General features: G+C 35.7%; 4 protein-coding genes across 4 annotated transcripts; 2 read left to right on the top strand and 2 right to left on the bottom strand.

The window, feature by feature from the left end:
* Positions 1-3162: 3162 nt before the first annotated feature.
* MONOS_4584 (uncharacterized protein) lies at positions 3163-3968 on the bottom strand (the record flags this gene model as incomplete). Its single annotated transcript, XM_067874670.1, has 3 exons — positions 3163-3195; positions 3471-3773; positions 3831-3968. 3 exons carry the CDS (start codon positions 3966-3968, stop codon positions 3163-3165), a joined length of 474 nt encoding a protein of 157 aa, XP_067732284.1.
* Positions 3969-7000: 3032 nt separating this feature from the next.
* MONOS_4583 (uncharacterized protein) lies at positions 7001-9463 on the top strand. The gene has a single exon (XM_067874669.1). The coding sequence runs from the start codon at positions 7026-7028 to the stop codon at positions 8745-8747; it is 1722 nt and encodes a 573-aa protein (XP_067732283.1). The 5' UTR covers positions 7001-7025; the 3' UTR covers positions 8748-9463.
* Positions 9464-11220: 1757 nt separating this feature from the next.
* On the top strand, positions 11221-20743 carry MONOS_4582 (uncharacterized protein; the record flags this gene model as incomplete). The annotated part of the gene is made up of 2 exons (XM_067874668.1): positions 11221-11245; positions 11306-20743. The coding sequence occupies 2 exons, from the start codon at positions 11221-11223 to the stop codon at positions 20020-20022; spliced, it is 8742 nt and encodes a 2913-aa protein (XP_067732282.1). The 3' UTR covers positions 20023-20743.
* A 3399-nt stretch (positions 20744-24142) lies between these two features.
* MONOS_4581 (uncharacterized protein) lies at positions 24143-24966 on the bottom strand (the record flags this gene model as incomplete). The annotated part of the gene is made up of 1 exon (XM_067874667.1): positions 24143-24966. The coding sequence occupies one exon, from the start codon at positions 24964-24966 to the stop codon at positions 24328-24330; it is 639 nt and encodes a 212-aa protein (XP_067732281.1). The 3' UTR covers positions 24143-24327.
* Positions 24967-25821: the final 855 nt, after the last annotated feature.

The following is a 25821-nucleotide window of genomic DNA, read 5'->3' as shown; positions in this document are numbered from 1 at the left end:
TCGCAAAAATCTATGAATTCACACCATAATTCTATGCGCAAGTATCTTCAACAAAGTATTAAGAAGAGAAACAACGTTTTATTTCCAATTCGCTTTGCTATAATGGATAATTTGATCGAATTGTTTTCCTTGAACGAAAATATTCTTTATTAAAAATGGATATGTGCGTTCAATATACCAATAGAATAAGAACAACTATTTCCTGTGAATTAACATTCCGTGTTGATGATATATTCGTTTTGATTTATTGATTCCTAGTTTTTTTCACATTTGAGCGGCCAAGCAGTCACAACATAAAAGTTATTGAACGTTTGAAACTTATTGTTTTCATTCTTTTATTGCCCCCCCTTTTTAAAAGGTATTTCCATCTGAATCCTTTTCAAAGCCCGGAAATATCACGAATTATTGAAATGGCCAATCCTTTCTTTTCAGGGCAGATAACAATGGAGAGTGTCAAATGTTGCCTCATAAATATCATGCGTTTGATTCTGGTTGCTTTTTTATTTTCAAAAATATTCACCTATTATTGTTGACTCAAAGCGAAATATGTGGAAATGCGATGAAAAACGGATATTAATTGAAGGGAAATTCACGGGATTGAAAGACGTCAAAAGACAGAAAGAAAGAATGATCAGTTTCTATGAAAAGAGAGTCCTTTTTAGAATATGGAGAGGGTGCCATTAAAAAATTTTTTGATTGGAGTGATTGGAACAAATAACCGAAACAGGAGATTGGCAGAAGTTGGAACAGAACAAGGCGACTTTCTTGGGATGAGAAGGACAAGGCGTTGATTTTATGGGCTGGGAAGAGCAATGGAACTAATTTTTATTGTTTGGCTGAAAATCCAAAAATTTGAGAAAATCAATCAATTTGACTTCATTCAAGTGGCCGAGATAAATGACAGGCAAAATGGATTTGAGTCATTTAACCATTGTCTTCAGCCTTATGTCATAGAAGCGTTATCCACACGAGCAGAAAATGAGGTTGCGATGCTGAGGATACATTCAGTTAGAAGACATTCAACATTTTATATTTCAATAACAACTTCTTCATCACCTTTTGCATCGTCTTCGTCTTCTTCTTTGCCATCATTATTTTCATGTGCACCTCCTCAACAAATAAAATTATAAATTCACAATATCTTGTCAATTATTTTCTTCGCCTTTTTCTTCTTCCAAAAATGTTCATCTTCCTCTTTTTCTTTTTATTTTTCTTCTTCTAAATCTTTTTCTTTTTCTTCATAAAAATTCTTCTTCTCCTCCTCCTTTTTCATTATTCTCTTCTTCGTTGTCATCACCATCAATGCATTCTGCAGCTTCACTGGATATGCATTTGAACTGCTCAACTCTTCCACAGTGGCACATCCCACTCTGCTTCAGCATTTCATATGGCTTCTGCACTCAGACTGTGCTGAATGGGGTGAATGGAAATGAAAAGGAGGAAGGAGCTGCCAGCAATATCGCACGCATGCTCTCATTTTGTGAAACTGTCAAGAAGCAAAGAAAGAGGAGGATGCGTTCAAATGGAAGAGGCAAAGAAGGTGGATTTTAATAGCAAATTGAGCACACAGCTGAGAAAAGGAAAGGAAGACAACAGGAAGAGCCTAAGACAAAGATGAAAACAAATGAGAAAGATGAGTTTAACACATCGCAAATTGACGCTTTCGACACAAGACTTGCACAGACATCAACAGAAAGGAGGAGGAGGGGAAGTGGAAAAGAAGAAGAAGGAGGAGGTAATGATGAAGATGAATAGCAGCAGACATTTTTTCTTGTTCGACAGCACACTCTCATCTGCCCAGCTGCACACTCAACACATCACAGCCTCCTCAACATTTGCTTCTCCTCCTTTTTCTCTCTTGCTCCACACCCAATTGTCTGCCTCATCTGTTCTTTGGCACTCCTCCAAAGCCCCTCACTCCTTCATCTCTTGTCGCGAACTCCTCTTCACTCACACACGAAGGTCCTTCTGCACATTCAGCCCAAGCTCCGCTGCTTTGTCGAATATGCCTTCTTCTTCTCCTCCTTTATTTTCCTCCTCAAGCAATTTATTCATTGGGCTCAATCGCTCTCGAAACGTTTCAGCCAATGGAAGTGCAAGGAATCTGCAAAAGTTGGGGAAACAGCAGATGGCAGACGATCATGCGAATCCCTTCTCTTGGTGTGAATGAAATGACTCAAAAACAACAGGAACAACAACATCTGCAACTGATAGAATTTCATGTGGAGGGGCGAATAACATGCGTAATCAGGCATCTGGAACAATTTCAGCCAAATGAAGTTCATTTTGCGATTTGTTATTGTTTTAATTTTTTTCGACCTGTTTGATCGAAAATGTGAAAAATATGGATAGAAAAAATAACAAAAAAGAATTAACAAACATTGTGAAAGGAACAATAATGTTTAATCGCTAATTGCATTTCTGTTTCGATGGCTTTTGTTGTCAATCAAATAAATAACATGATTTTTCAGCATTCATTTACAAGAAACAAAACAATTAGTTTAGAAAAATATTCATCTAAAAGTTTTTTTTTTTTTTTTTTTTTTTTTTTTTTTTTTTTTTTTTTTTTTTTTTTTTTTTTATGGTTTTGTTTTTATAAACAAATATATTTGATTCATTAACAAATGCACTTACTGGAAAAAAATGTATTTTCTTGAAACATATTAGAAAATAAATTTTTTAAGAATTATTCTGAAAAGACTGTCTTCATTCCAATTAAAATTTTTTTATTCCAATTAAATATTGATAATTTGCAAAAACTATTTTCATTCGAATAAATCAATCTATTCCAACTCCATCTTATTAAATAAGAATCGAAAAAATAAATAATAATAATTATTAAAATAATAAAATCAAAATCAAAATAAAATCAGAGAGAGCGAGAAAAAAGAGAAAGAAAGAAAAAAGAAAAAGAAATCAAAAATTGAACTTCCTAGACACAATTTGTAACTAATCTCATTTCCTCAAACACTCACAAAATAATCTGAAATATTCAATGATAAAACATTTATCCAATATTTTCTGTGAAGAAAATCGAATATTTTATGAAAGCTTATTATGACATCTTCGTATCCTTCTTCTTCCATCTTTTCAAGCACTTTTCTTTTCAACCCTTTTCTTTTCTCTTCTTCCATTTCATCTTTTTTTGATTCATCCTTCTCTTCATCCTCCTCTTCTTCCTCCTCTTTTTTCAATCTTTTTGAAATATTCAAAAAGAAATTCAAACAATTAGTTGCATTTATTTCTTGGAACGTTGTTTGATGAATTTCTTCCAAAACAGCATCAACAGCACCGCCTCTCAGCAAAGTATCAACTTTCACATTTCCATGTTCTGCTGCACGTTCAAAAAAATAAATGCTCCACTTACCAATTTCTCTGTTATCATCCCTTGCCTCTCCATATACTCTTGCAATGCTTTCGATAATCACAGAAGATTCTTCATTCCACAAATTACAGTCGAAAAAACAAACCACCAACATTCGCAGCCATCGAATCAAAAGAAGCTCTTCTTTTGTTTCTTTTCTTCTTTTTTCATTTTCTTCTTCTTTTCTCTTCCTATCCACACGCTTTGACAGATCTCCAAGTTCTCTTCTTGCATCTTCCACAAAATGAAGTTCATTAACAACGGCCGCTACCAAATCCTCATCGTAAAAAGATCGATAAATCAAAAACAGCCAAGCAGACTGATAGGCAAAAGGTGTGAGATTTCCGCATTTCTGGTGATATTGAATTATTTCTTTGATCTCATTCAAATACAGCTCATTTTCCACACCCTTGGAAATTAGAAAAAAATCAAAAAAATACCAAAAAGGAAATAGAAATATTCATACATTATACAACTCAATGCAACTCAAAGCCAGCAGCGCCATTTCCACTTCTTTTTGAGTTTTTTCACTTTCCTCCTTCGACAATGCGACTTTCAAAAGACAGCGCACACATATTTCAGTCACTCTTTCTGGAAGGTCCATATATTCGTAATTTAATAAAAGATAACATTCACAAAGACCGATTTGAAGCCTTTCATTCTTTTCTTTTTTTTTCTGCTCTTCAAAAATCATCTTTTCAAAGTTGCATTTCAGCCGAGAACTAAAAAAAGAAGTTCTTCTCAGATCTTTCTCCAATGAGCACCTTCCAATGCGCTTCAGCAAAAATAATGCATTTTCAAAAGACAATTTCTTTTCTTTAATCATTTTTTGAATTTTGTCGAACAGATCTGTAATGAAAACAGAATCAAACATTTCTTTATCCATTTCCTCCGCAAGTCCGTTAATTTTTTCGATTTTCTGTTTCTGATCTTCCTCATTGCAACCTTCAAGCTCGTCAAACAATTCTTCAATAAAAAACAAAGAAAAAATGCAATAAACAAATATTCACTTGCATAACAATTGCAAACTGTTGAATATTTTTGTGATGTACATATCATGCATTATTTTCTTTTTTTTTGAAAAAAAATTTGTTCAAGAAAGCATTAATATTTCAGCCATTCACATCGAATTCATATATGATCGAATAGAAGAAATAGTTGAAAAATAAAAACTCAAAACAATCAAATAAAACATGCGTGCTCACACTGTTTTTTCTTTTGTTGACATTCTGGCCAAGCGAATATGGAGAAAAACAACGCTTTTTCGATTATTCTTTATTTGTTATGGATTGAATGATCAAATTGTTTTCTTTGAACGAGATTATCCATTGGAAAGATGAGAGATTGGCGAAAGAATCTATCCTGCAGAATTTATTGTATTATTTCACATGCTTACATCAATCACTGGAAAAACATTGCGAACGAGGAAGTTCATTCTGTTTATTTTTGGTAATCGGAAGAACAACGAAATGCAACAATTTAAATTTTGAATGGAAATATCAGCATGTTTGTATTTTGTATTTATCTATATAATGTGAAGATATTTCTATCCGTATCTTTTCCAAACGGAAGAAATCAGACTTGTTGTTGAAATTAACAATCTTATCTTTGTTGAGCAAGACAATGAGAATGGACTGGATATTTTCACTGCAATTGAAGATGAAAAGAATTTATTAAAGACACTTTACCCTCGTCTTTGGGCTATATCGTCAAAGCTTGGCTTGCTGGAGCAGAGAGCGAGGTTGTGATGTTGGGAATATCTTCTGTTAAAATATATCCAACATATGATATCTCGATAAGATCTTCATCTTCATCTTCTTCATCTTCGTCTAAGCTATCATTGTTTTCATATGCACCTCCACAGCAAATGTTATTATATGTATTTTTTAATTCTTGATCATTATCTTCTTCTTCTTCTTCTTCTTTTTGTTCATTATGCTTACAATCATCACAACAATCTTAGTCACACAGCAATCTTTTTCTTCTGATTTTCTTTTTGTATCTATGCCGTACGCAAATTATCTTTCATCCTAAGGGCGTCTGAAGCTGACGATGGGATCAATGATCAACTACAGCCATCTCCCCAAAAAGAGCTTCGGACTTTTGAACAACTCCAGTTTCATTCTATCTTCAATGAATAATCTTTAGCACTTCGTTGAAAATAACTTCTTGATGCAGGACACATTGGCCACGGAAAAGAAACAACGGATGATATTTGATGTGTGAAGGAACAGAGGCTGACGTGACTGAGCTGGCAAGTATGCTGTTTCTTTTGCTGTTTTCTCGTGTATTTCCAGTCTACGCGAAGAAGGAGGTGATCAGCACTGCATTCAAAAGGAATTGAATTGAAAGTTACAGATAGATGACATATCAGAACTCCAAATCGAAAGAGAAAAAACATAAGAAAATTTGCAGAGACGTCAGAAATGCAAAATGAAATGAATGGAAAAACCACAGAAAATTCATCTGGAATGTCATATTTCGTGAAGCTAGCGCTCAATAACTTGTTTTCTTTTCTTCAAAAATCACTTCGTTTATTGCCATTCCACAAATTTTCTTCAAACCAAAATGGAAAATATCACATAAAATAATGTAATGTATTTCTTTCTCGTTTAACTGTAAATTGTGGCAATCCAATTTCGCTGCACGTTTCATCATCAAAATTTGATGATATTCATTCTGATTCTTTTTTGAATGAAACGTATCTGCTGCGCATTCATCAATAATAATCCCCTTCGTCAACTTCGTGCTTCTGCTGCTTTCATACAAATGCTCTTGACATTATATGGAACGGTTGCTGTTCTCTTCAATGAGTTTTCTCTCAGCATCACAAAGAAAGTAGGTAACGAAGAGACGAGAAGAGAAACGTAGAAGGTTTGTTCCGTTTGAGGTTGAATACAGAGTGAATGTTTTTTTTTTTTTTTTTTTTTATTTTTGAAGCAAAACTGGAAAAGGCGGAGAGGAAGAAGAAGATACTGTTTGAAGCAATATATGTCTTGGTCACAATAGACGGAATATTAAGAGGGCGAATAAATTCAGTTTGTAAAGCACATTCGTCATGCGAAACAGGAATTAGTGGATAAAGAGGAGAAAGAGGAGAAAGTGGAGAAAGTGAACTGCTTTGTAAGAAGTCTGCTGTATATTGAGAGTGCGTTCGATATTGGCAGAATGGGCGGAGGTCTGGAAGAGATGAAAAGCAGGAGCTCCAGCAAATAGGATTTGTTGAAGATGAAAATGAAATGAGATGAAAAAGAAGCAGAAGCGAAAAACGAGACAAAAGATAATGCAAAGTATTCACAGATGATGGTTCCTCTAGGAGGGGAAAAGATATAAGAAGAGGTGAAAGAAAGGAATGATGCGAAATCAAAATCTTAGAAAGAACATCAAATATCATTATCATCTTCTTACATTTTTTGGAATTATTTCTTTTTTAAAATTAAAATTTTGTATTTATTTTATATTTATTATTTTATTTATTATTTTTATTTTTATTTATTTTTTTTTTTTTATTTGAATTTACAAAAAATCTTTATATTTTCTAACTGATCAGTGTTCTATTTTTTCATTTTCTCATGTTTAGATGTTAATTGAAAATTTTTGTGATAAATTTTAAAGTTATATAAATATTGATCAGAAAATTGATTTAAAAGTGAAATTAAGAATGTCTTGGGGATTAATTCTTTTCCAAATTGTGATATCGATTTTCTCTCAAGATGAACAAATTATTTCTTCAACCGTTTACGTGAAGCAAGGCGGGAACGAAACATTCAATGGTTTGGCAATCGGCCAGGAAAAAAAATCATTGAAAAGTGCATACGGTTTGTTAAGAGATGAAATGGAGTACACCATTAAAGTTGTTAAAGATACTATCCCATTGACTGCAGAAGCGATAACCTTCAACAAGAACAAAGGAATAACGATTGAAGGAGTTAATGGAACTGGAGAGGGAAATACAGAAGTGGCAATTGATTGCAATGTTAGCGCATCGTCTGCTCTATTCACATGTGAAAAAAAAGTGGATATTAAGTATTTGGCATTCAACTTTCCCACATCAGGAATAAAATGGACTTCTTTAATTTCCGGAAATGAAATGTTGGCGTCGCTCACGATCAGCAATTGCCTATTTGTCAGAGTTGGTTCGCAATTACCAGATAATGTGAATTTAAATGTTGATGAAGATGGTTCTATTGTTGGCAATCTTGTAAGTGTTATTGGAGGGAAAGTTTCAATGAGCACTGTAACATGCACAGACAACGGCAACACAGTTTCGTTTTCTTCATCGCCATTTTCTTTCAGCAGTGTGAGTTCAGCTTCGTTGAATGGAGTGGAGATCAGCAACGCGAATGTTCAAAATGGAGCAGCGATTACCATTGAGAATGGAGGAAGCACGCATTCAGCAGTTAGCATTGAAGGGCTGAGCATGAATGGAGTGAATTCAGAGAATGGAAAAGTGGCTGGCATGGAGATTTCTTTGAGTTCGAAAGAGTCAACAGTTGCGGTTGGAAGAAAAAGCAAATGCACATTCAAGTCATGCACAGCACCAAAGGGGAAAGCAGGGGCAATATTCATTGAGATGCCAAAGGCAACATCGAATCTTCAACTTCCTTCAACAGGCAATTTGGATATTGATAGCTCAAATACAGCTGGTTCAAAATCAACTTCTCTGTTCATCGTTGCACCTGATTTAGATGAGTTCTGCAAACAAGAAGATGCATTTGAATTTGCGAATGATTATGACAATTCAACAGTTGGATGGATTGTGGGAGCAACAGATGAAGTATCCGAACCAGCTGATGTGTATGAGAAGTATTTGAAAGGGAAGAAAGATAAACCGAAGAAAGATGGGCCTAAAGAAGAGGAGGAAGATGAAGGAAAAGACAGAAATAAAGGAGCGAAGGGTGTTCCTTGGTGGATTATTGTTGTGGTTGCATTCACTTTGATTGCAGCTGGGGTATTTTGTGTTGTTTTTGTTGCAGTTAAGAGGAAGAGGAGGATATTCAAAAAGAAGAAGAGGGTTTTTGATGAGGAGGGAGTCGATGGACCTGAAGGAGAAGAAGAAGAAGAAGAAGAAGAAAGAGAAGAAGAAGGAGGAGAGAGAGAAGAGAGAGAAAATGAAGGAGGAAGAGAAATCAAAGATGAATTCAAGAACAAATACAAAAATGAATACAAAGAAGAAAGTGAAAAAAGGGGAAAATCAAGGCAGCAACTGTACAGTACAACACATGGCATGTATGATTCAACAGAACAATTTGAGCCAAAAGAGAAAAAGGAAGGAATAAGCAGTGAGCTAATCGAAGAAGCTGTCAATCATATTTTGTCTTCTTCTTCTTCTTCCGATGATAATGATGATTTTTCCCAATTCGAACTCAAAAGCTTTTCTTGAGAGGCTCTTTATTGCTTTTGTTATGAAACTAATCTCTCTTTCATTCTTTCTTTCTCTCTCTCTCTCTCTCTTTTTTTTTAAAGTTTAAATTTCAGACACTTCATTTTTTTCCTTCTTCTTCTTCTTCTCTCTTCATATTTTTTACTATTAAGCTTAAAAATGCTTCTATTTTTTTTTTTTGAAAGTTGTGATTTATTTTCTCGTTTAATTGGTTTGTTATTTCATTTTCGTTTTCGTTTTCGTTTTCGTTTTCGTTTTCGTTTTCGTTTTCGTTTTCGTTTTCGTTTTCGTTTTCGTTTTCGTTTTCGTTTTCGTTTTCATTTTCATTTTCCTTTTCCTTTTCCTTTTCCTTTTCCTTTTCATTTTCATATTTATTTATTTTTTTCTTTTTCATCTTCTAATTTTTTTGGAAGAGAATACAAATGCTATTCTTATGTATATTTTAATGCACTTTGCAATTTTGATTCATTCAATGAAAGCAAGTCTTTTTTTGAATGATTCGTTAAGCAGATTATAAAGAGAAAATAAGATAATTGAGATAATTATCTTATTTTTTAATTTTTTCATTTTTTATTTTTAAATTTTTTGTTTAAATTATTGTTGTTAAATGCCGTTTAAGTATTTTCGCATTTCATTCTTATCCTTTTGTTTTGAAATCATTTTGATGAAATTCTTTGAAATTTAATTGAAAAAAAAATTAAGAAAATTCAGAAAAATTATTTTTTATTTTATTGTTTTCAATTGTTCAAAAATTAAAATGTTTCATAAAATAAAAGCAAATTGATTCGCTTTTAATTTGAATGCATCGATGAATGTTTTTATTTAATACTACACAATTTTGAAATACGCAAAGATATTCCCCCTTTTCCCAATCTTCTCCCATATGAAAAATAATCATTTCTCTTGTTTCTTTCTTTGTCTGATTATTATGAGTGATAATTAAGCTTATCTGCCAATTTGTCCAATTTTATTCTTTTGATTGATTGTTCATCTTATCACAATGTTATTTTCTTCTCCTTTATTTCAGCTTCTATTTGGAATAAATACCGTTTTTTCAACTAAAAGAAGAAGAAGAAGAAGAAGAAGAAGAAGAAGAAGAAGAAGAAGAAGAAGAAGAAGAAGAAGAAGAAGAAGAAGAAGAAGAAGAAGAAGAAGAAGAAGCAGCAGCAGCAGCAGCAGTAGTAGTAGAGGAAGAAGAAGATAAAGGAGGAGGAGGAGAAGAAGAAGAAATGGAATCGACTATGAGAATGAAATGCGTGTGAAAAGACTAATTCAGAAACTGAGAGCGAAGATATTAACATATTTTTCACCCCATTTTGGTTGATAAATTGCAAAATCATTTCTGTTATCTTTGAGAAATTTGATGGGTGATTCAGTTATAAAGATTTGCTGTTCTATTCTCCAAAGCAGAAGTCACAAGCATCGCAGTCCCTGTTGAAAGGCCCAAACGATTGTGTTGTGCAAGCTCCTTGTTTGCCTTCCTTTTCCCGTTCAAAAAAGGTCAAATGTTCAGTTATTTCCATTTTCTTCCCAATTTCCTCTTCATTTCCATCTTCCTTGTTTCAAATCACTTTTCCAACAGGTTCGTTAACCGCTCTTTTGTCTGTCGTTTCACCTTAAAATGAATCAATCTCAGACTTTTCTGCGAAAAATGAGACATTCATTCTCTTTTCACCTCCATTATGTTTTAACTCTTTGTCAAAAAAATGAACAGTTCCACAAACGCCCAATGCTTTTATCCCTTGCCTTCATGAAAGGAGTTCGCTGTCCGCCTTCGATATTCAACTGAATAATCGCATATTCATCATTTTTTCGTTTTTGTTGATTTCATTCATCTGAGTTGACTGAAATCACAAAATTAATCAACACTCAAAAAAAAAACAAAAATAAAAATGCAAGCAAACATCAAACTTTCCTTCTTTTCCGTTTTGACAACTGATGCTTCTTCGGTGTAGCTGGCTTTCTAACACTTTCTTCAATAAAAAAAATAACGTTCAGCTGATTTGACTTGTCTGGACATTTATTTAAAATTAATAAATAAATAACACCATTGTGCAGTACGCTTCGAAAATTATCGAAACTTTCAACAATATTATGAACTTTTATTTCAGTTTTCTGTTAGCAAAGGAAATATCAAGATTGATGAATCAACAATTAGAAAATGGAAGAAAATATGATCTATCTCAGCTCTGAACATAACACATCCAAAATAAAAATCTTTTTCTGATATATATGAAATGGTTGGAAAGTCCTGAAAAACTTCAGAACAGAGAGAAGGAAAAATTGATAATTCGTCATGACCATTATTTTATTATTCTTTTCTTTGATTGTTCATTTCACACTTAGCATGAGATATTTGATTGTAACGATATGTGTGTTTATATACACTATTAATTGTCATCATATCCACCAATTGGCAACAGTCGATCATTCACCTGGTTCGAATGTTGTTTTCAATGATAAAAACTGTGATATGAATGAGTACATGCAGATGAAAAGTATGCAATTTTTGCCTTTAATATATTTTTATGATGCAAATCTATGTTCAATATTTTAAGATGCGTGCTCATTTGGCAATGAAGAATTGCTCAAAAACAAAGAGAATAATGAAAATCTGGATAATGTAAAAGACTTCAAACAAATCAAACACAGAAATACTGAATCCCTTTTATCTTTCAGAGATTATGGAAGAATAAGCGAACAAAGTCAAATCATTGGAAATATGAGATTGATTAATTCATCAGTTGAGTTGAAGGGGATTGAGCTGATTGGAGATGAAATTGGGAGGATTGTATGTGGAATGAGAGGGAGTGTGGTTGTGGTGAGGGGATGCGGTGTAGAGATGGGGAAGGGCAAAGAGGCGGGGGTGTTTGAGCTGGGAGGGTGCAGAGGAATGTTTTGGAACATCACACTGAGAGGGATTGGAAGGGGAGGAAATGTGTGTGGGAGACTGTTTGGAGGAGGGGGGAGGATGGAGCAGACGAAGAGTGAGAGAGAAGGTGGAGGAATAGGAAGAGCCGGATTAGGAAGAGGAAGTGGAAGAGGTGAAGGAGGAGAGAGAGGAGAACAAGGAGGAAGTGGTGGAGGAAGAGAAAAAGAAAGTGAAGGAGGAGGAAGTGTATTGGTGAGTGAATCGCACTTCTCATCTTTTTGTGTGTCTTCAGCCCCGTTTCTGGCACCTCCCCTGACACGCCTTGTATCTCTCACTCAGCTGACCTTCTTCAACATCTCCACAAATCCATCTAAAACAACATATCTGGGTGAAGGGTTGGGCCAAAGGGTGTTTCTGATGAGTGGGTGCTCATTTTCATCGGTGTGGGATGTTTATGATGGGGGCATTGTCCCTTCACTGAACAGCCCCTCATCTTCGTTGACCGCCTCGAATTCCTCGTTTGTCAGGTGCTATCGATCAGGGAATATTGCTATCAGCGGGAGTGAAGGGAATCCATCGAAGCCAGCGAGACAGCAGATAGCAGACAATGGGGCGAATTCATTCACCTGGTGCGTGTGGAATGGCACAAAAACAACTGGGTCAGGAACTTCTTATTCAGATGGAACTTCAAATGGTGGAGCAATTTACATGTATAGCAAGACATCAGGAACACTTTCAGTGAAATTTTGTTCTTTTAATGACTGTACCGCATACAGTCAAGGAGGAGGAGTCATGTGCGCAAATATCAAATCGGTTGAGATTGAGAACAACTCATTCAGTGCCTGTTCCTCTGAAACACGTATTGGAGGGGGGCTGTGTGTTTTTTCGATTTCTGCGTGTGTTCGGATCAGCGGATGTGAATTCCAGAAATGTTCTGCAAAAAATAATGGAGGAGGATTATTTCTCCAATCTTTTGATGTTTCTGGATCTGGCTGTATTGGAACAGAAAGTGGGAAAGGTGAGAGCGCTTGTGTGTTTGAGTGTTTCTTCACTTTATGTACACTCTCGATCACTGGCGGTGGAGGGATGTATTGCCAAAGTGTTCCAGCTGCATTCAAGATGAGGAGCATTCAGTTCATTTCTTGCTCTGCAACTGCATATGGTGGAGGAATGAGATTGTATCCATACAGACAAACTACACCTGATGATGGAATCTATTGTTATTTTTTGTTTTTTCACGAATGCAAATGCTCTGCAGCCACTCCATATGGGCGTGATGTGATGTATTATGATAATTACAATTTATATTTATCCTCGAATAACCCGTTCTATGAATGTTACACAACAAACACAGATGAACAGAGAGTATGTTATGGATACAACTACTCGAATGCAGGTGCCTGGACGTTTCAACACACGGAAAAGAAGGAGTGGCTGAAAGACAAAACGATCTATGTTTCTGTCAGTGGAAATGATACATCTTTTCTTTGTGGGGCAAATGAGACATTTCCTTGTCTGACAGTGAAGAAGGCGTTTGAGATGTGTGAGATACAAATTAGCTTGACAATCACGCTGATGGAAGGGAATCACACAAGCGAGGCAACAACGATTGAGATTGGGGAAAAGAAGATTTCGGTCATTGGGACAGGCAAAGATAAGAGTTCGATTGGAACAGGGACACTTTCATCGGTAGGAACGCTGTTCAGTGTGACGACAGGCCATCTTGGAATGAGTCACATGAAGGTTGATTGCAACTCAAATTCAAGCCCTTCGCCGAGCGTGGTTGTGGTATCTGATGGGAGTGGGTCACTCTCATTGGAGGATGTTGTGATCACCACGAGTAAAACAGGAGACTATGTGATATCGTCGTCAGTGTTTGTGGTGCAGCTGTCGCAGCTGTTGATAACCGATGTGGAGATCATTAATATGAATGTGTCAAAACCATTGTTCTCTGAGCCGGATCAATCTTCTCCTTCTTCTTCTTCATTGTCATCATCGTCTTCATCTGCATTGTATCTGACAGCCACAGCATCAGGAGATAGCGTGCTGGCGAATATGAAGGTGACGAATGTGAAGTTGACAAGTGGAGATGGGGTGGTTGTGGCAAAGAGTGTGAAGGCTGGAGAGACGTTTGTGGTCAAGAATGTGACAATCGAAGATTGCGAGTGCAAGGCAGGAAGTGGAGGTGGGATCAAGGTTGATTTATTATCACCTTCAAGCAAGTTGCGGGTAGGGACTTCATCAGCTCCAGGAAGTGAAACAACAAAATTCAACAGATGCAAGTGCAGTGGATATGGCGGCGGGATTATGCTTCATCTGGCAGATGACTCGCACGACTTCTCAATCGTGTTTGTCGACTTTTCAGGTTGCACTGCTTCATTGAGTGGGAATTATGTGTTTGTGAATGGGAGCGATTCAGCGAGATGGGCAATTGCAACAGAAAAGCTGAATATCCAACATGACAGTTCAAAATACAATGAGCTTGTGGGATACGATCGGAGTAACACATCAATGGGGCTGCTCCCACTGAATGTGTTTCTGGACACAATATCTGGTGCAGCGCATGTGGGGAAGGGGAAGGATGGGCTGGGTGGATACGACTCTTGGTTTTGCGGGCTCGATTATTATCCTTGTGCCACCATCACCCACACTGCACGGGCACGATTTTCAGGGGGAAATAAAAATATAGAGTTAGATCCAGAATTCGTGCTTGCCGAAAAGGTTGCCATGGATGATGCCTATGTATGGGATATTTCATGTGCCACAAAAGGGACTGCAATCGAGGTGAAGGTGCCAACAACTTTTGAATCAGAAAACTTTTTGATCGATGTGCAAAGCAGATGTTCAATTAAAAAGATAAAATTTATCATTCCATCTGCTCTATCCAGTGCATCGGCGATGATTTCGGCACACTCCCCATCGTTCAATATCACAGACTGCTCTGTTGTAAGTTCACCAGACAGTGTTGTTGGCCAATCGATTGGATATAGTTTTGTAAATGCGTTTGCGGGAAAACTGAGAATGGAGCAATTTGAAATCAGAGAAGGTCTGACATTTGATGGGCATTCGTTGGTTGAGTTTGTGGCGGGTGTGAGTGTTGTGTATTTCAAAGGATGCAACATAGCAAACGTTAGAAAGATTAATGGAGACGGGGGGCTGATAAAAGGAGCAGTTGGAACACAGTTTGGGGAAGGAGAGGGAAAGGTTGGGATTGTTGTGATTGAAACGTGCACTGTAATAAACTGCAACTGCCAAGGGAAATCAGAAGAGATTGGAAAAGGAGGAGGGATATGCGTGAGCTTAGATGGAGAGGGAAGTGTTGTTGTGAATGGGACGAGTACAATCGATTCATGCGAGGCGAAGAACAACGGAGGAGGAACCAAAGGAAGAGGCGGAGGAATGATGCTGACAATGGAAAGTCCGAACTGCAAGATGGAAATTGCAGAAAATGTTAAGTTTTCATCGACATCTTCATCGCTGAATGATGCACAATATGGGAAGGATGTGTTTGTTTGTTGCGATTCAACGATATTGCTTGGAACAAAAGTGAATGCAAACTCTTTTAAATTTTTTGATAATAGCGCCATTCCATCGGATGAATTGAAGTTTTGCGGGAGCGAGGATGGGAAAGATGAGAAAGTGATTCCGCTGTTTGTGTATTTGTTCTCAATCGGATCGAAGTTGACTGTCGATGGGAAAGGAGAGGTGGCATTGGATCACAGTTCTTGTGGATTTGAGAAGTTTGGGTGTCTGACAATTGACTATTGTGTGACTAACAGAATTAATTACGGCTTACAAAAAGTTGAGGTTTCTTCTGAATCCTCAATAAAAAGTGAAATGAAAGTGCTTTCATTTGATGTGAGCTTGACAGGAAAAGCAGTTACAGCAGGAAAAAAGATGAAAGTTGAGGTGAAGGATGGAGGAGAAATTAGCCAAAATGGTCTTATTGAGTGCACAAAATCATTTGAAATGACTAATTTGGCATTTGTAATGAACAAAGTTATTAATGGAAGGAGGAGTGCATTTGTCCATTCTTCGTCATCAACAATCACGATAACAAGCTGTTCTGTCTCGTTTGCAAGCAATGCATTAACAAGTGAAAAGATTGGATACAGCATCATCGACATGACAGGAGGAGAACTGATTGTGGATGGATTGATGATGGAAATTGCAACAACACTGACGACGAATGGGAAGTCGCCAATAACGATGACAAACGGAGAGAAATTGAACATTAAGAACAGCAGAGTGAGTGGAGTGACGGTGGAAGGCGGGAGCGGAGGAGGAGGATGCATTGGTGCAGCAATTAAAGAAGAAGGAAGCGCGGTTGTGGATAACTGCAGCATTTCAACAACATGCACAGGTGGAGGTGGGATGAAAGGAGGAGGGATGATGATTTCAGCTGAGAACGGAGGAAGTTTGGAGATTAAAAGCGTAACGTTCACGGGATGCCAGGTGCCAGCAGAGGACAACTTGCAGAAAGGAAGAGGAATAGGAGGAGGGATGTTTGTAAGCTTGGCAGATACAATGGGATCATTTGTGATGGAAGGAATGAAATTTGAGGGATGCAGTGCGTGGAAAGGGAAGAGAGTGTTCATATCGGGAAATGAGCTGGACGATGTTATTTCAAACGAAAAACTGAAAGAGGAGTTGAGTTCAAGTGATGAGAAGTCATTGGATGAGCTGTGTGGATGGGAAAGGAAGACAACAGGAAAGGGATATGTGATTCCACTGGTTGTGTATTTGTGGACGAACTGGAGTGGGAATGGGTTTGTTTCGAAAGATAATGGAGGAGACTTCAGTGGGTGTGGGTTTTCTGAAGCACCATGTTCATCGATTGACCACTTAATTTCTCTGAGATATGAGCCACTTGGAAAAGGCGAAACACACATCAACATTGTGGGATCGGGGTTATTGAGCCATTCCATATCATTTTCTTCTTCATTGCCTCCAGCTTCACAAGATTCAGATTCACCAAAAGTTGTGATTGAAGGGACAAAGAAAGGAACAAGCGTGACAATTACTGATGAAGACGAGAATGATTTGGATGATGGTTCAATGATATCGTCGAATGTGAGTCTGTCATTCTTCAATTTATCATTCACCAAACCAAGCATAACCACCAATCATGCAGTATTCATTGAATCGTCAGGAACAAATGCATTCTTGACAGTCACGGATTGTTCATTTGGATCGTTGACAGGGCTGATAGAGACAGCAGGATATTGCGTGATGAAAGTGAATGGAGGGAGCGCCACAATTCAGAGCTGCACTTTGAATAAGATAAATGGATTAAAAGGGTTCATCAGTTTCAGCCCAATTGCAACTGAGGTGACTGTTCAGAATGTGAACATTTCATTTGCTGGTGTGACAGAAAGAAGTCTGATATCGATGATGGAGGAAGAAAGTCAGATGAATGAAAAGGAAAACACTCATTCAAATGCAAATGGCAACAGACCAGTTTTGAGAGTTGTTGGATGCTCATTTTCCAACATAACGAAGGAAGGGATTGGAGCTAGTGTCATTGAAGTGGGATCATTTGAGAATGGAGTGGAGTGCACGATAGAAGAGTGTGCAATGAAGAGTTGCAAAAGCGCTTTGAGTGATGAAGGAGGTGGAATGAAAGTGGAGCTGAAGAACGAAGAATCTGTTTTGAAAGTGAATGGGAGCACGTTTTCGATGTGCAGATGCTCGACGGAATCAGGGCGCGGCGGAGGACTGTTTATCAATGGAGCCGATCCAAATGTTAACTATGCTGATGAAACTCAGATACCATGCCTGAGGATTTTCATTGTGAATATCATGTTTTATATGAATGAGGCTTTTGTTGGGAACGATATATTCATCAAATGCTACTCAATTATTCGACAGATCAACGAAACGATGTTTGCTTTGAACTTCAACCAGGAATCATTGAACTCAGACAACTCCATCTGCGGGAGCGATATAGAGGGAAATACAGACATGGATCTGATTCCACGAATCACATTCTTCAAAGGCCTTCAAGTGTTTTTGAACTGGTCAGGGGCGGATGGCAGACGATGTGGAGCTCAGGCCAATCCTTGTTCCAGTATCAATTGTGGGGTTGATCACATCCAGGAAGGAGTGATGAATGCGATTCTGATTGACGGAGAAGGGGTTGTTTCTGGAGAATGTGTTATTGGAGATCTAGTTGTGAATTCATTCAAAAAGAAGCAGGCAATTGTGAAATTGAAATCCAAGATTGAGAAATCAGCTGAGAAGGATTGTATCATGGAGTTTGTGAATGAATGTTCCGTGGAGAGGTGCTCATTCCAATTTGAAGATGGATTTGAATCAACTCACAATTATCTTATGAAAGTGAAGAACGGAATAACGAAAATACAAGAATGTGAGTTTTTCTCTTCTTCAACAACAACAGTTGAGTTCATGAAGTTGAACAGTTCGGTTGTGAGTGTGGAGAGTGGAGAGCTGAAGATATCAGAAACGACATTCAGAGATATTCATTCAAAATTATCAGTTATTTCATTTTGTGAAGAATCAGATGTGACAATAGATGAAACAAGAATGTCGAACATCAATTGCGAGGGAAATGTTGTGAGTGTTGGAGGGAAGGCGAAAGTGGAGATGAAAGAGATGAAAGTTGAGAATGTGACTATGATGTCGAAGGGATGCGTGATTGGGATGGAAGATGCTGAGCAAGAGGTGAGTGTGCTGAACAGCTCATTTGGAAGATGTGCAAATTCGGTTGATAAGGGAAGGATGATGCAGGTCAGGAATTCCAAGAATGTGAGAATTGTGAATTGTGTGTTTGATGGAGAAAAAGAAATTGAGTTTATCAATGAAGAAAACAATAGAAAAGAGGGATTATGCAAATGGAATGGGTCATTGGTTGATGTTGAGAAGAGCAATGTAGAAATGAGAGAAACAACAGTTATGAAGAACAAGGGAGGAGGGTTGTGGGTGAGTGGAGGGAGTATGAAGATTGAGAAAGGAGAATTTGAGAACAACAATCCATCGATTGAAGGATATCCATCAGCTCGAAGGAATGTGATTTGTGAAGGGAATGGTGAATTGAATGTTGTGAGTGTGAAAGGGGGAGATGGATGGGAAAGAAATACCTCATTGTGGATATTGGATGAGGGATGCGAAATGGGAGGGATTACATCAGAAAGAGAATCATCGTATTTCATCCCGGTTCTGGAAGAAGTGAAGAATACAACACAGCCGAGCGGAGGCATGGACTTGAGCATCCATGGGAAACTGCTTCTTCCATGCAATCTGTCAGTGAAGATAAGCATGAAGGATGGGGAAGTTGAACATATCCAAACACAAAAGATCGAAGATGGATGCGTGTCGGAAAACGAGGTGCATTCTGATATCTCGTCAGAGCTGGTGGAAACGATGGAAAATAAATCAGAAATAAGTGTGTGCATATTGTTTGGAAAAGCAGAATCTCCATCATCTACTCATTCATTAATCATGAAAAACAAAAGTGAGATCGATGCAAAAGTTGATGAAAGAATGTCTGAAGGAGAGGATAAAATTGAATGGAGTTTTGTTGCTTTTATTGGGTGCATTGTTGTAATTGTGATTCTGTTATTTGTGATTGTTGTGGTAATTGTGTTACAAAGAAGGAAGGAGAATAGAGGTGGAAGGAGAGTTGAAGATGGAGATATCGAAATAACAAAGAATGTGGGGAAAGGGGAATGGAGAAAAGAAGATATTGCAGAAAGAGTTGAGGAGGAAGAGGAAGAAGAGGGGGAGATGCGAACATTATTGGCAGGAGAAATGAGGAATGAGATGAGAGTGCTAACAGAGAAAGGTGAGGAGCTGAATGTGTGTGAGAACAAAGGAATGGTGGAGAGTGGATTTGATCGTGAAGAAATAATAGCGGTGGCACCAGTGAATTATATTGAAATGCAGACAGTTGCCTCGCTTCTGAGTCGTGAAAAGGATGGAAACATGGAGATCGGTTCTTTTGCAGGGGGAAAGGAAGATGAGAGCATTTCAAAAGGAGATAGAAAAGTGAAAAGGGGGAAGAGAAAGAAGGGGAAAAAGCGGAAACATGTGGAAGAGGATGATGAAATTGGGGATGAGAAGGAAGTATCCGAGGCTGGATTGGAGGAGTTGGGTGGAGTCACTTCTGAGGATGGAAGAAATGGAATGCCAACAGAGTATTATATTGGGATATGTTCAGCACAAAACAGCAATTTTTCGATGATTGGAGAAGATTCAGAAGAAAAAGTTGTTAACAAGGTATTGGATAAAGCAAAGGAAGTGGTGAAAGAAGACAAAGAAGAAGAAAGAGAGGAGGAAAAGCCAAAGAAAAGGAAGAAAAAGAAAAAGAGAAATCAGAAAAGAGAAGAGAAATCAGAAATTGTTCGAGATATTACTGAAATGGGGTTGCTTGATGCGGGATAGAAGGGCATTGAGCAGGACAGATAATATCATTGTGCTTTCTTCAGAAAACAAAGGAAGATGAGAGGGAGGGGAGGTTTATGCTCAGAAATCAGAAAGAATAATAACATGAAAGAACTTTCAACTGATTAAAGCACTGATGGAATTGTTTTGCTCCTTGAAAATAAGTTCATTTGCGAAATGAAGATTCTCCCAATTGAACTTTTTGATGTATCTTCCAAAAGAGAGGAGTTGAAACAACTTTTTCGTTGTGATAAGTTGCCTATTGTTGCCATTGCTTTTATTCTTTAAATTTTCACAAAACTATCAAAATTCATTTCACAATACTTATTATTCTTATTTTTATTTGCTTCTTTTGTATCTTTTTCCAGCAGGAAATGTGCAACTGAACATTTCACTTTTGAACCTTTTTTTGAAGAATAAGTTTTTTCCAACTGTAATATCTTTGTTCAATTTTATCCTTTGCTTTAGTTTCTAAATTTTCTCAACTTTTTTGATTCGTTTCTTTTTCAATCTTGCATTTCACTTGTCTCACTTTCCATTTGCTTGATTGATCAATAGTTATTCACTTGGGCTGCTTGTCATCGTGCTAACCACATTTAGTTGAATGAGGATATTTTATTATTATTATTATTTTAAATTTTATTTTTATTTTTTTTTAGCTGCATTGAAAATTACAAACACCTTTTAAATCCAACTATTTTTGAATATTGAAATTAATTAATTGAATTCTCATTTTTTGAAGCCCAGTAATTTGAATCCACATTTTGAATACGAATTCCCTGCTTCTAATTATGGATGTATATTTTATTAAGTACTCTTTCATTATTTTTTCAAATAGCTTGTTTCTTATTGCCAGAAATAGTTAAGCAAAAGTCTCCAATTGAAATTATTTGATTTCAGATTTGCTGCAAAGGGTTGAAAGCCTTCAAAAAAATGTTTCCATATTAATTAATTTTGTATTATTAATGGAAAATCAAATTCTCAAAAAAAGAATCGGGCTTTATATCTGAATTAATCAAATACTGTCTTCTTCTTCTTCAAATCTCTTCCATCGCATCCTTGCAAAATCACATTTATTCAGAACACGAACTATTAAACCTCAAAAACATTTTCAACTTCTTCGACAAAGGCTTTTTTCTTTTTCTTTTTCTTATCTTTTTCGCCACTTCACAAGCAACACTTCTTTTCATTTCTCTTATTCCACATTTTCTTTTCTTCTTTCTTTAAATAATTTCATCTTCTCTTCTCTCTCTCTCTTTTTCTTTTTCTTTTTCTTTCTGGCTATCGCACGCTCAGTGCAGTTGAAATAAGGTGCTTTCTTTTCTTCGTGAATTACACAGAGAATCTGATTGAAATTGTTCAGAAAACAATTAAATTGGAGAAAGGGTGAGTGAAGATGGATGTGTCACTCGAATAGACAAATAAGATTTTTGGACGCGATAGAACAGAAGCATTAAGCTGTCGGAACGTTGCTTTGTTTTGTTTTTCTCCGATTGCTTTCCCGACAAGATGGATGGTGATGGAACATCTGGAGTGGAGATGAAATATTGTGAACTGGAGATGGCTATATCTTGAGAGTGCACAATGAGGCACAGTTTCTGAAGAAGGTGCATATCATAAGGCTGATATAATTTCATTTGTTGATTTGTTTGCGAATTTGTGCGCGATATGGTAAAATCGAAGATTATTGAGAACATGGAACACAAATTAGAAGAAATTACCACTTAAACACTTCTAACGGATTAATCATCACTTGTCTGCCTCATATTCTGCTGTTTCGTAGAATTTTCCAACAAAAATGTATTTTTCACAAAAAAGCTTTCCCTTCGTTTTATCTTTGATTGATTGTTGAATATATTTGGTGTTTGAAAATCTGAAGAACATCAAATCAATCATTTGAACATTCCAAGAATTGCTTCAATAATATATTCTTTTCATCTGTGCCTCTTGCACCTTTCAAATGAATATGGAAAAATCATCCTCCTTTTATATTTAACTCCATTTGATAGACTTTTCTTGGCAAAATAATGTTCAGTTTCATTGAAATGTGATTTCTGGATGAAATTCCATGTTTGAATGAATATTTCTTTTTGCATTTGCAAATTGATGCTGAAGACGAAACCTGCGTCGATTCTGATGGTTGTTGAATGAAATGAAAAAATCAACTTTTTTTTTATTGATCATTTAAGAAGGCGTTGAAGAAATGAAGAAGAATCACAATTGTTGAAATGCAGATCGATGCTGTGCGAATGTGCGAATGATCGAGAAGTATTTATTTGAGGGAAAGAAGAAGAAGAAGAAGGATACGACGGCGAATTGAAAGAGATGATTGAAGATAGAGAAATTTTCAAAGAGAAACATATCAAACAATGGAGAGGCTCACTGAAAACAGATTTTTCTTGAAAACTTCTTTCAAGCTCATCTTTTTAAATGCGAACAGGATCTTCCAAATCCATCATATATATAAAGTTCAACCCTCTCTCTTTCATCAACAAAAAGTTGGACATGAATCACAATTGTCAATTCACTTTCATTTTCTTCTTTTCATCATTTTTTTTTCACTTTCGATCAACATTCAATCCTCAGATAATAAAACAATTTTTGATATAAATCACAACTCAAAACATCATCAAAAAATATCTCTTTCTTCAGATCTTCTTCACTTTATCTTCAGCTCAATTTTTCAGTTCTTTTCTTCCATATAAGTGCTGTTTTTTTAGTCTTTCTTTCTGTAAACTGAATGAAGAAAATAACGATTTAAAAATATTATAAAATTAAAAACAAACCTTCATTATCAATGATTAAGCCATTTATAATCTTCGTTGAGAAAGCAATGTTCATTTCCCTCAAGTATAACCTATTATTCTTTAATTTTCAATGATTTTTCAACAGACACAACAAATATCCTTTCCAACAGCCTTTTCGCCTCCAACCCATCTATTTCTGGCTCTTCTGAAAAGTGTGGAATTTATGTTTCCTGTTCAAATCCATCTTTCTCATCATTGAAAAATATCCTTTTTTTCGTCAAAAAATATCATCTCCAATTTCCTTTCCAATTTCTTCATCCAGCACAAATTCCCAGTTTCACCTGATGAATGAACTCAACATTCAGCACAGATAAAGAGAAAACCCACCTTCTATTTTCATTTTCATTGAATCCTGAAACTGCTCTGCTTCGAAATAGCAATCATCGTTAATATTTTTTATAATTATAACACACACACACGCACAAAAAAAAAGGAAGAAGAAGAAGAAGAAAAAGAAAAAAAAAAAAGAAAAAAAAACCTGCACGTTTTTGATATTGTTGCATCATAATCTTCAAATTCTCCTTTTTTTGAAAAAAAAGACACCGGAGTCTTAGTAATGAATTCCACTTGCATTCATCTTGGAAATGAAAACCAATTGCCAAATTGAAAATATGGTGGGGAGAAAACCAATGGAAGCTAATACAAAAAAAAAAAAAAATATTTCAGTTGGTAAATAAACATATTTATTTTTTAAAAAATTTGCGGAATGTTCAACATCATCATGTTTTTTTAAAAAAATGCTGTTATTTTTCTTGAACTGAATTTGAAATTGTTGAAATTAAAAAGAGAATGCAATAACATCTTTGCAATCAATTGATAACGTTCAAATACGTCTCAATTTGACTTTAAAGACAGGATTGATTGAGTATTCTATTAAGTTAACTAATTCAATATTATAATGGTTTGAAAGCAATTATTTGAAATGAATGTTATTTTCTTTGAAATGAACTTCAAAGAATACATATTTATCAACCAATTTGCATTAACAACACAACGGAATTGTTTGTGTTTGTTGTTTTATCAAGTTGTTTTTCAGTTTGAACGAACTTTTATTGGAGAATTGAACACTTTATTTAATAAAAAGCATTTACAAGAAATGAACTATGAATGCATAAAAGACTTTGTTCATTTTCAAAATTTCAAAGCTATGCTAACACTCATGACATGCAAAATTTTGAAAAGATCAAACATTTTTAAAAAATCATTGCTTGTGTTCAATGAACAACTTAAATAAAACAGAAAAAGTGATGAAATGAGAAATAAGATTGATTCATTGAATTTCAAAATGGATCATTGGAAACACAAAGGATATAAACATACATATAAAAGAATAAAAATTTTCTCCAAAATTGGAAAATTACTATTGTAATTCGAAATAATAATGAAAAGTATGTCTGTTTTCAAACCTACCGTTCTCCAAATAAAAAGACCAATAAAAACATTACTTTCATCTTTTGAAGTGGAAAAGAAATTTCAAGGAAATATTTTATAGTGTTGACTATCCATAAAACAAAACATCACTGATCTTCCTAACTTCATCGTCTTGCTTAACGATCTGATCTCCACTCACAGTATAGAAATGTAATAATCCTCCAGTATATGACAGCCAAGCAACATCTGCTGTTTGCATCATTTCAGTGTTCGATATACTAATAATCTTTTCTGCTGCATTTGCTCCGTTCAAAACATAAGCGTGAGTGCCTAAGAAAAAATCAAGTTTGCACAAGTCTTTTGAAACATTAACGGAACAGTTATGACGATGCCTTCCCAAGAAAAATCCATCCCAATCATCTGGGAGTTGAGGCATAAAATGAAGAAGAATTTGCGTCAAATTTGAAGGAACAGTCGCATCATCTTCGAGAACAAGAACGGGCTCATCCACTCCAGTTTGATTTGCTCTTTCAACGATGTTAAAATATATTTGAAGATGACTTTGCCAGCAACCAACAGTTCCATATTGCTTGAAATACGGACCCAAAGATAAGCAAGCGTTTGTAAAATTGAATTTCGTGCGAGGATGTACTCCACTTAAAAATGTGAGCTTTTCATTTGTGCAGTCAGATGAATTCAGAAGTTTTCCATCAATTGCTGGAAAGAATTCGTATTGAAGTTGCGCATTTTTCAATTGAGAATCCATATAACTTTTTCAATCAGGTCTTCGTTCCAAATTTATAACATAAGCTCTCAAAAGAGCAATCTTTTTTTCCCACTGCTCTAGAGATTGCGCAGATAGTTTTGTTTGATCAAGAAAATGATGAATCAAAATAAAAGAAATAAAAGCAATGATAGAGCTTGCTCCTATCAAAGCTGTAAGTATAACTTGATGTGATTTGAAAGAAGTGGCTTTCATGCTGAAATGATTGACAAATTGTTTCAAAAGAATGAAATTGTAGAAATAAAATGACAAATTCCATACTCGATCAAACAGAAAATTACTTTTTGCAATATTTTATTTCCAAGTTCACTCTCTATATGTTTATAAGATGAAAAAACAAAAAATGGAAAAATTCAAATAATGTCTGCAAAAAATTAATTTTCATTCTAGCAAAAATTAGAAAAAAAAATTATTAACGGAAATGGTTGAATTTCAATTTATAAAAACAGAACATATCATATTTCTTTTTGCATAAATAATTCAAAAATGGAATAAATGATGAGTGTCGGAGATCACCATTAAAAGCTTCTTGCATTTCTTTCCAAAAAAATTAGAAAAATATCCTTTTCAATCTCAAATTTTCCACCAAAATTCGAATTCTCAAAAAATCAATTGACTATCACCAGAACAAAAAATGGAAATTGTTACGACAATGGATGATTAGGGTTATGATTTTATGTTGACCTTTTTTTTTATCAAGGGCCTTTTCTTTTTGGTAAAAGGAGATGATAGGGGAACACGAATTTTTCAAATTTTTTATTATAAACGGACATAAAACAGTATAAGAATCATTTATAAATTAATTAAAATTTAAGATCATCAATCATAAAAATTTCT

The sequence above is a fragment of the Monocercomonoides exilis genome (genome assembly GCF_001643675.1).
Source record: "Monocercomonoides exilis strain PA203 chromosome Unknown scaffold9-1957334, whole genome shotgun sequence".
In the NCBI taxonomy this organism is placed as follows: domain Eukaryota; phylum Preaxostyla; order Oxymonadida; family Polymastigidae; genus Monocercomonoides; species Monocercomonoides exilis.
Note: the sequence above shows the minus strand (reverse complement) of the source record. Positions and strands in the feature narration are given on the sequence as shown.

Coding starts and splice junctions, on each gene's coding strand:
- MONOS_4583 (XM_067874669.1), top strand. CDS start 7,026: ATGTCTTGGGGATTAATTCTTTTCCAAATTGTGATATCGATTTTCTCT.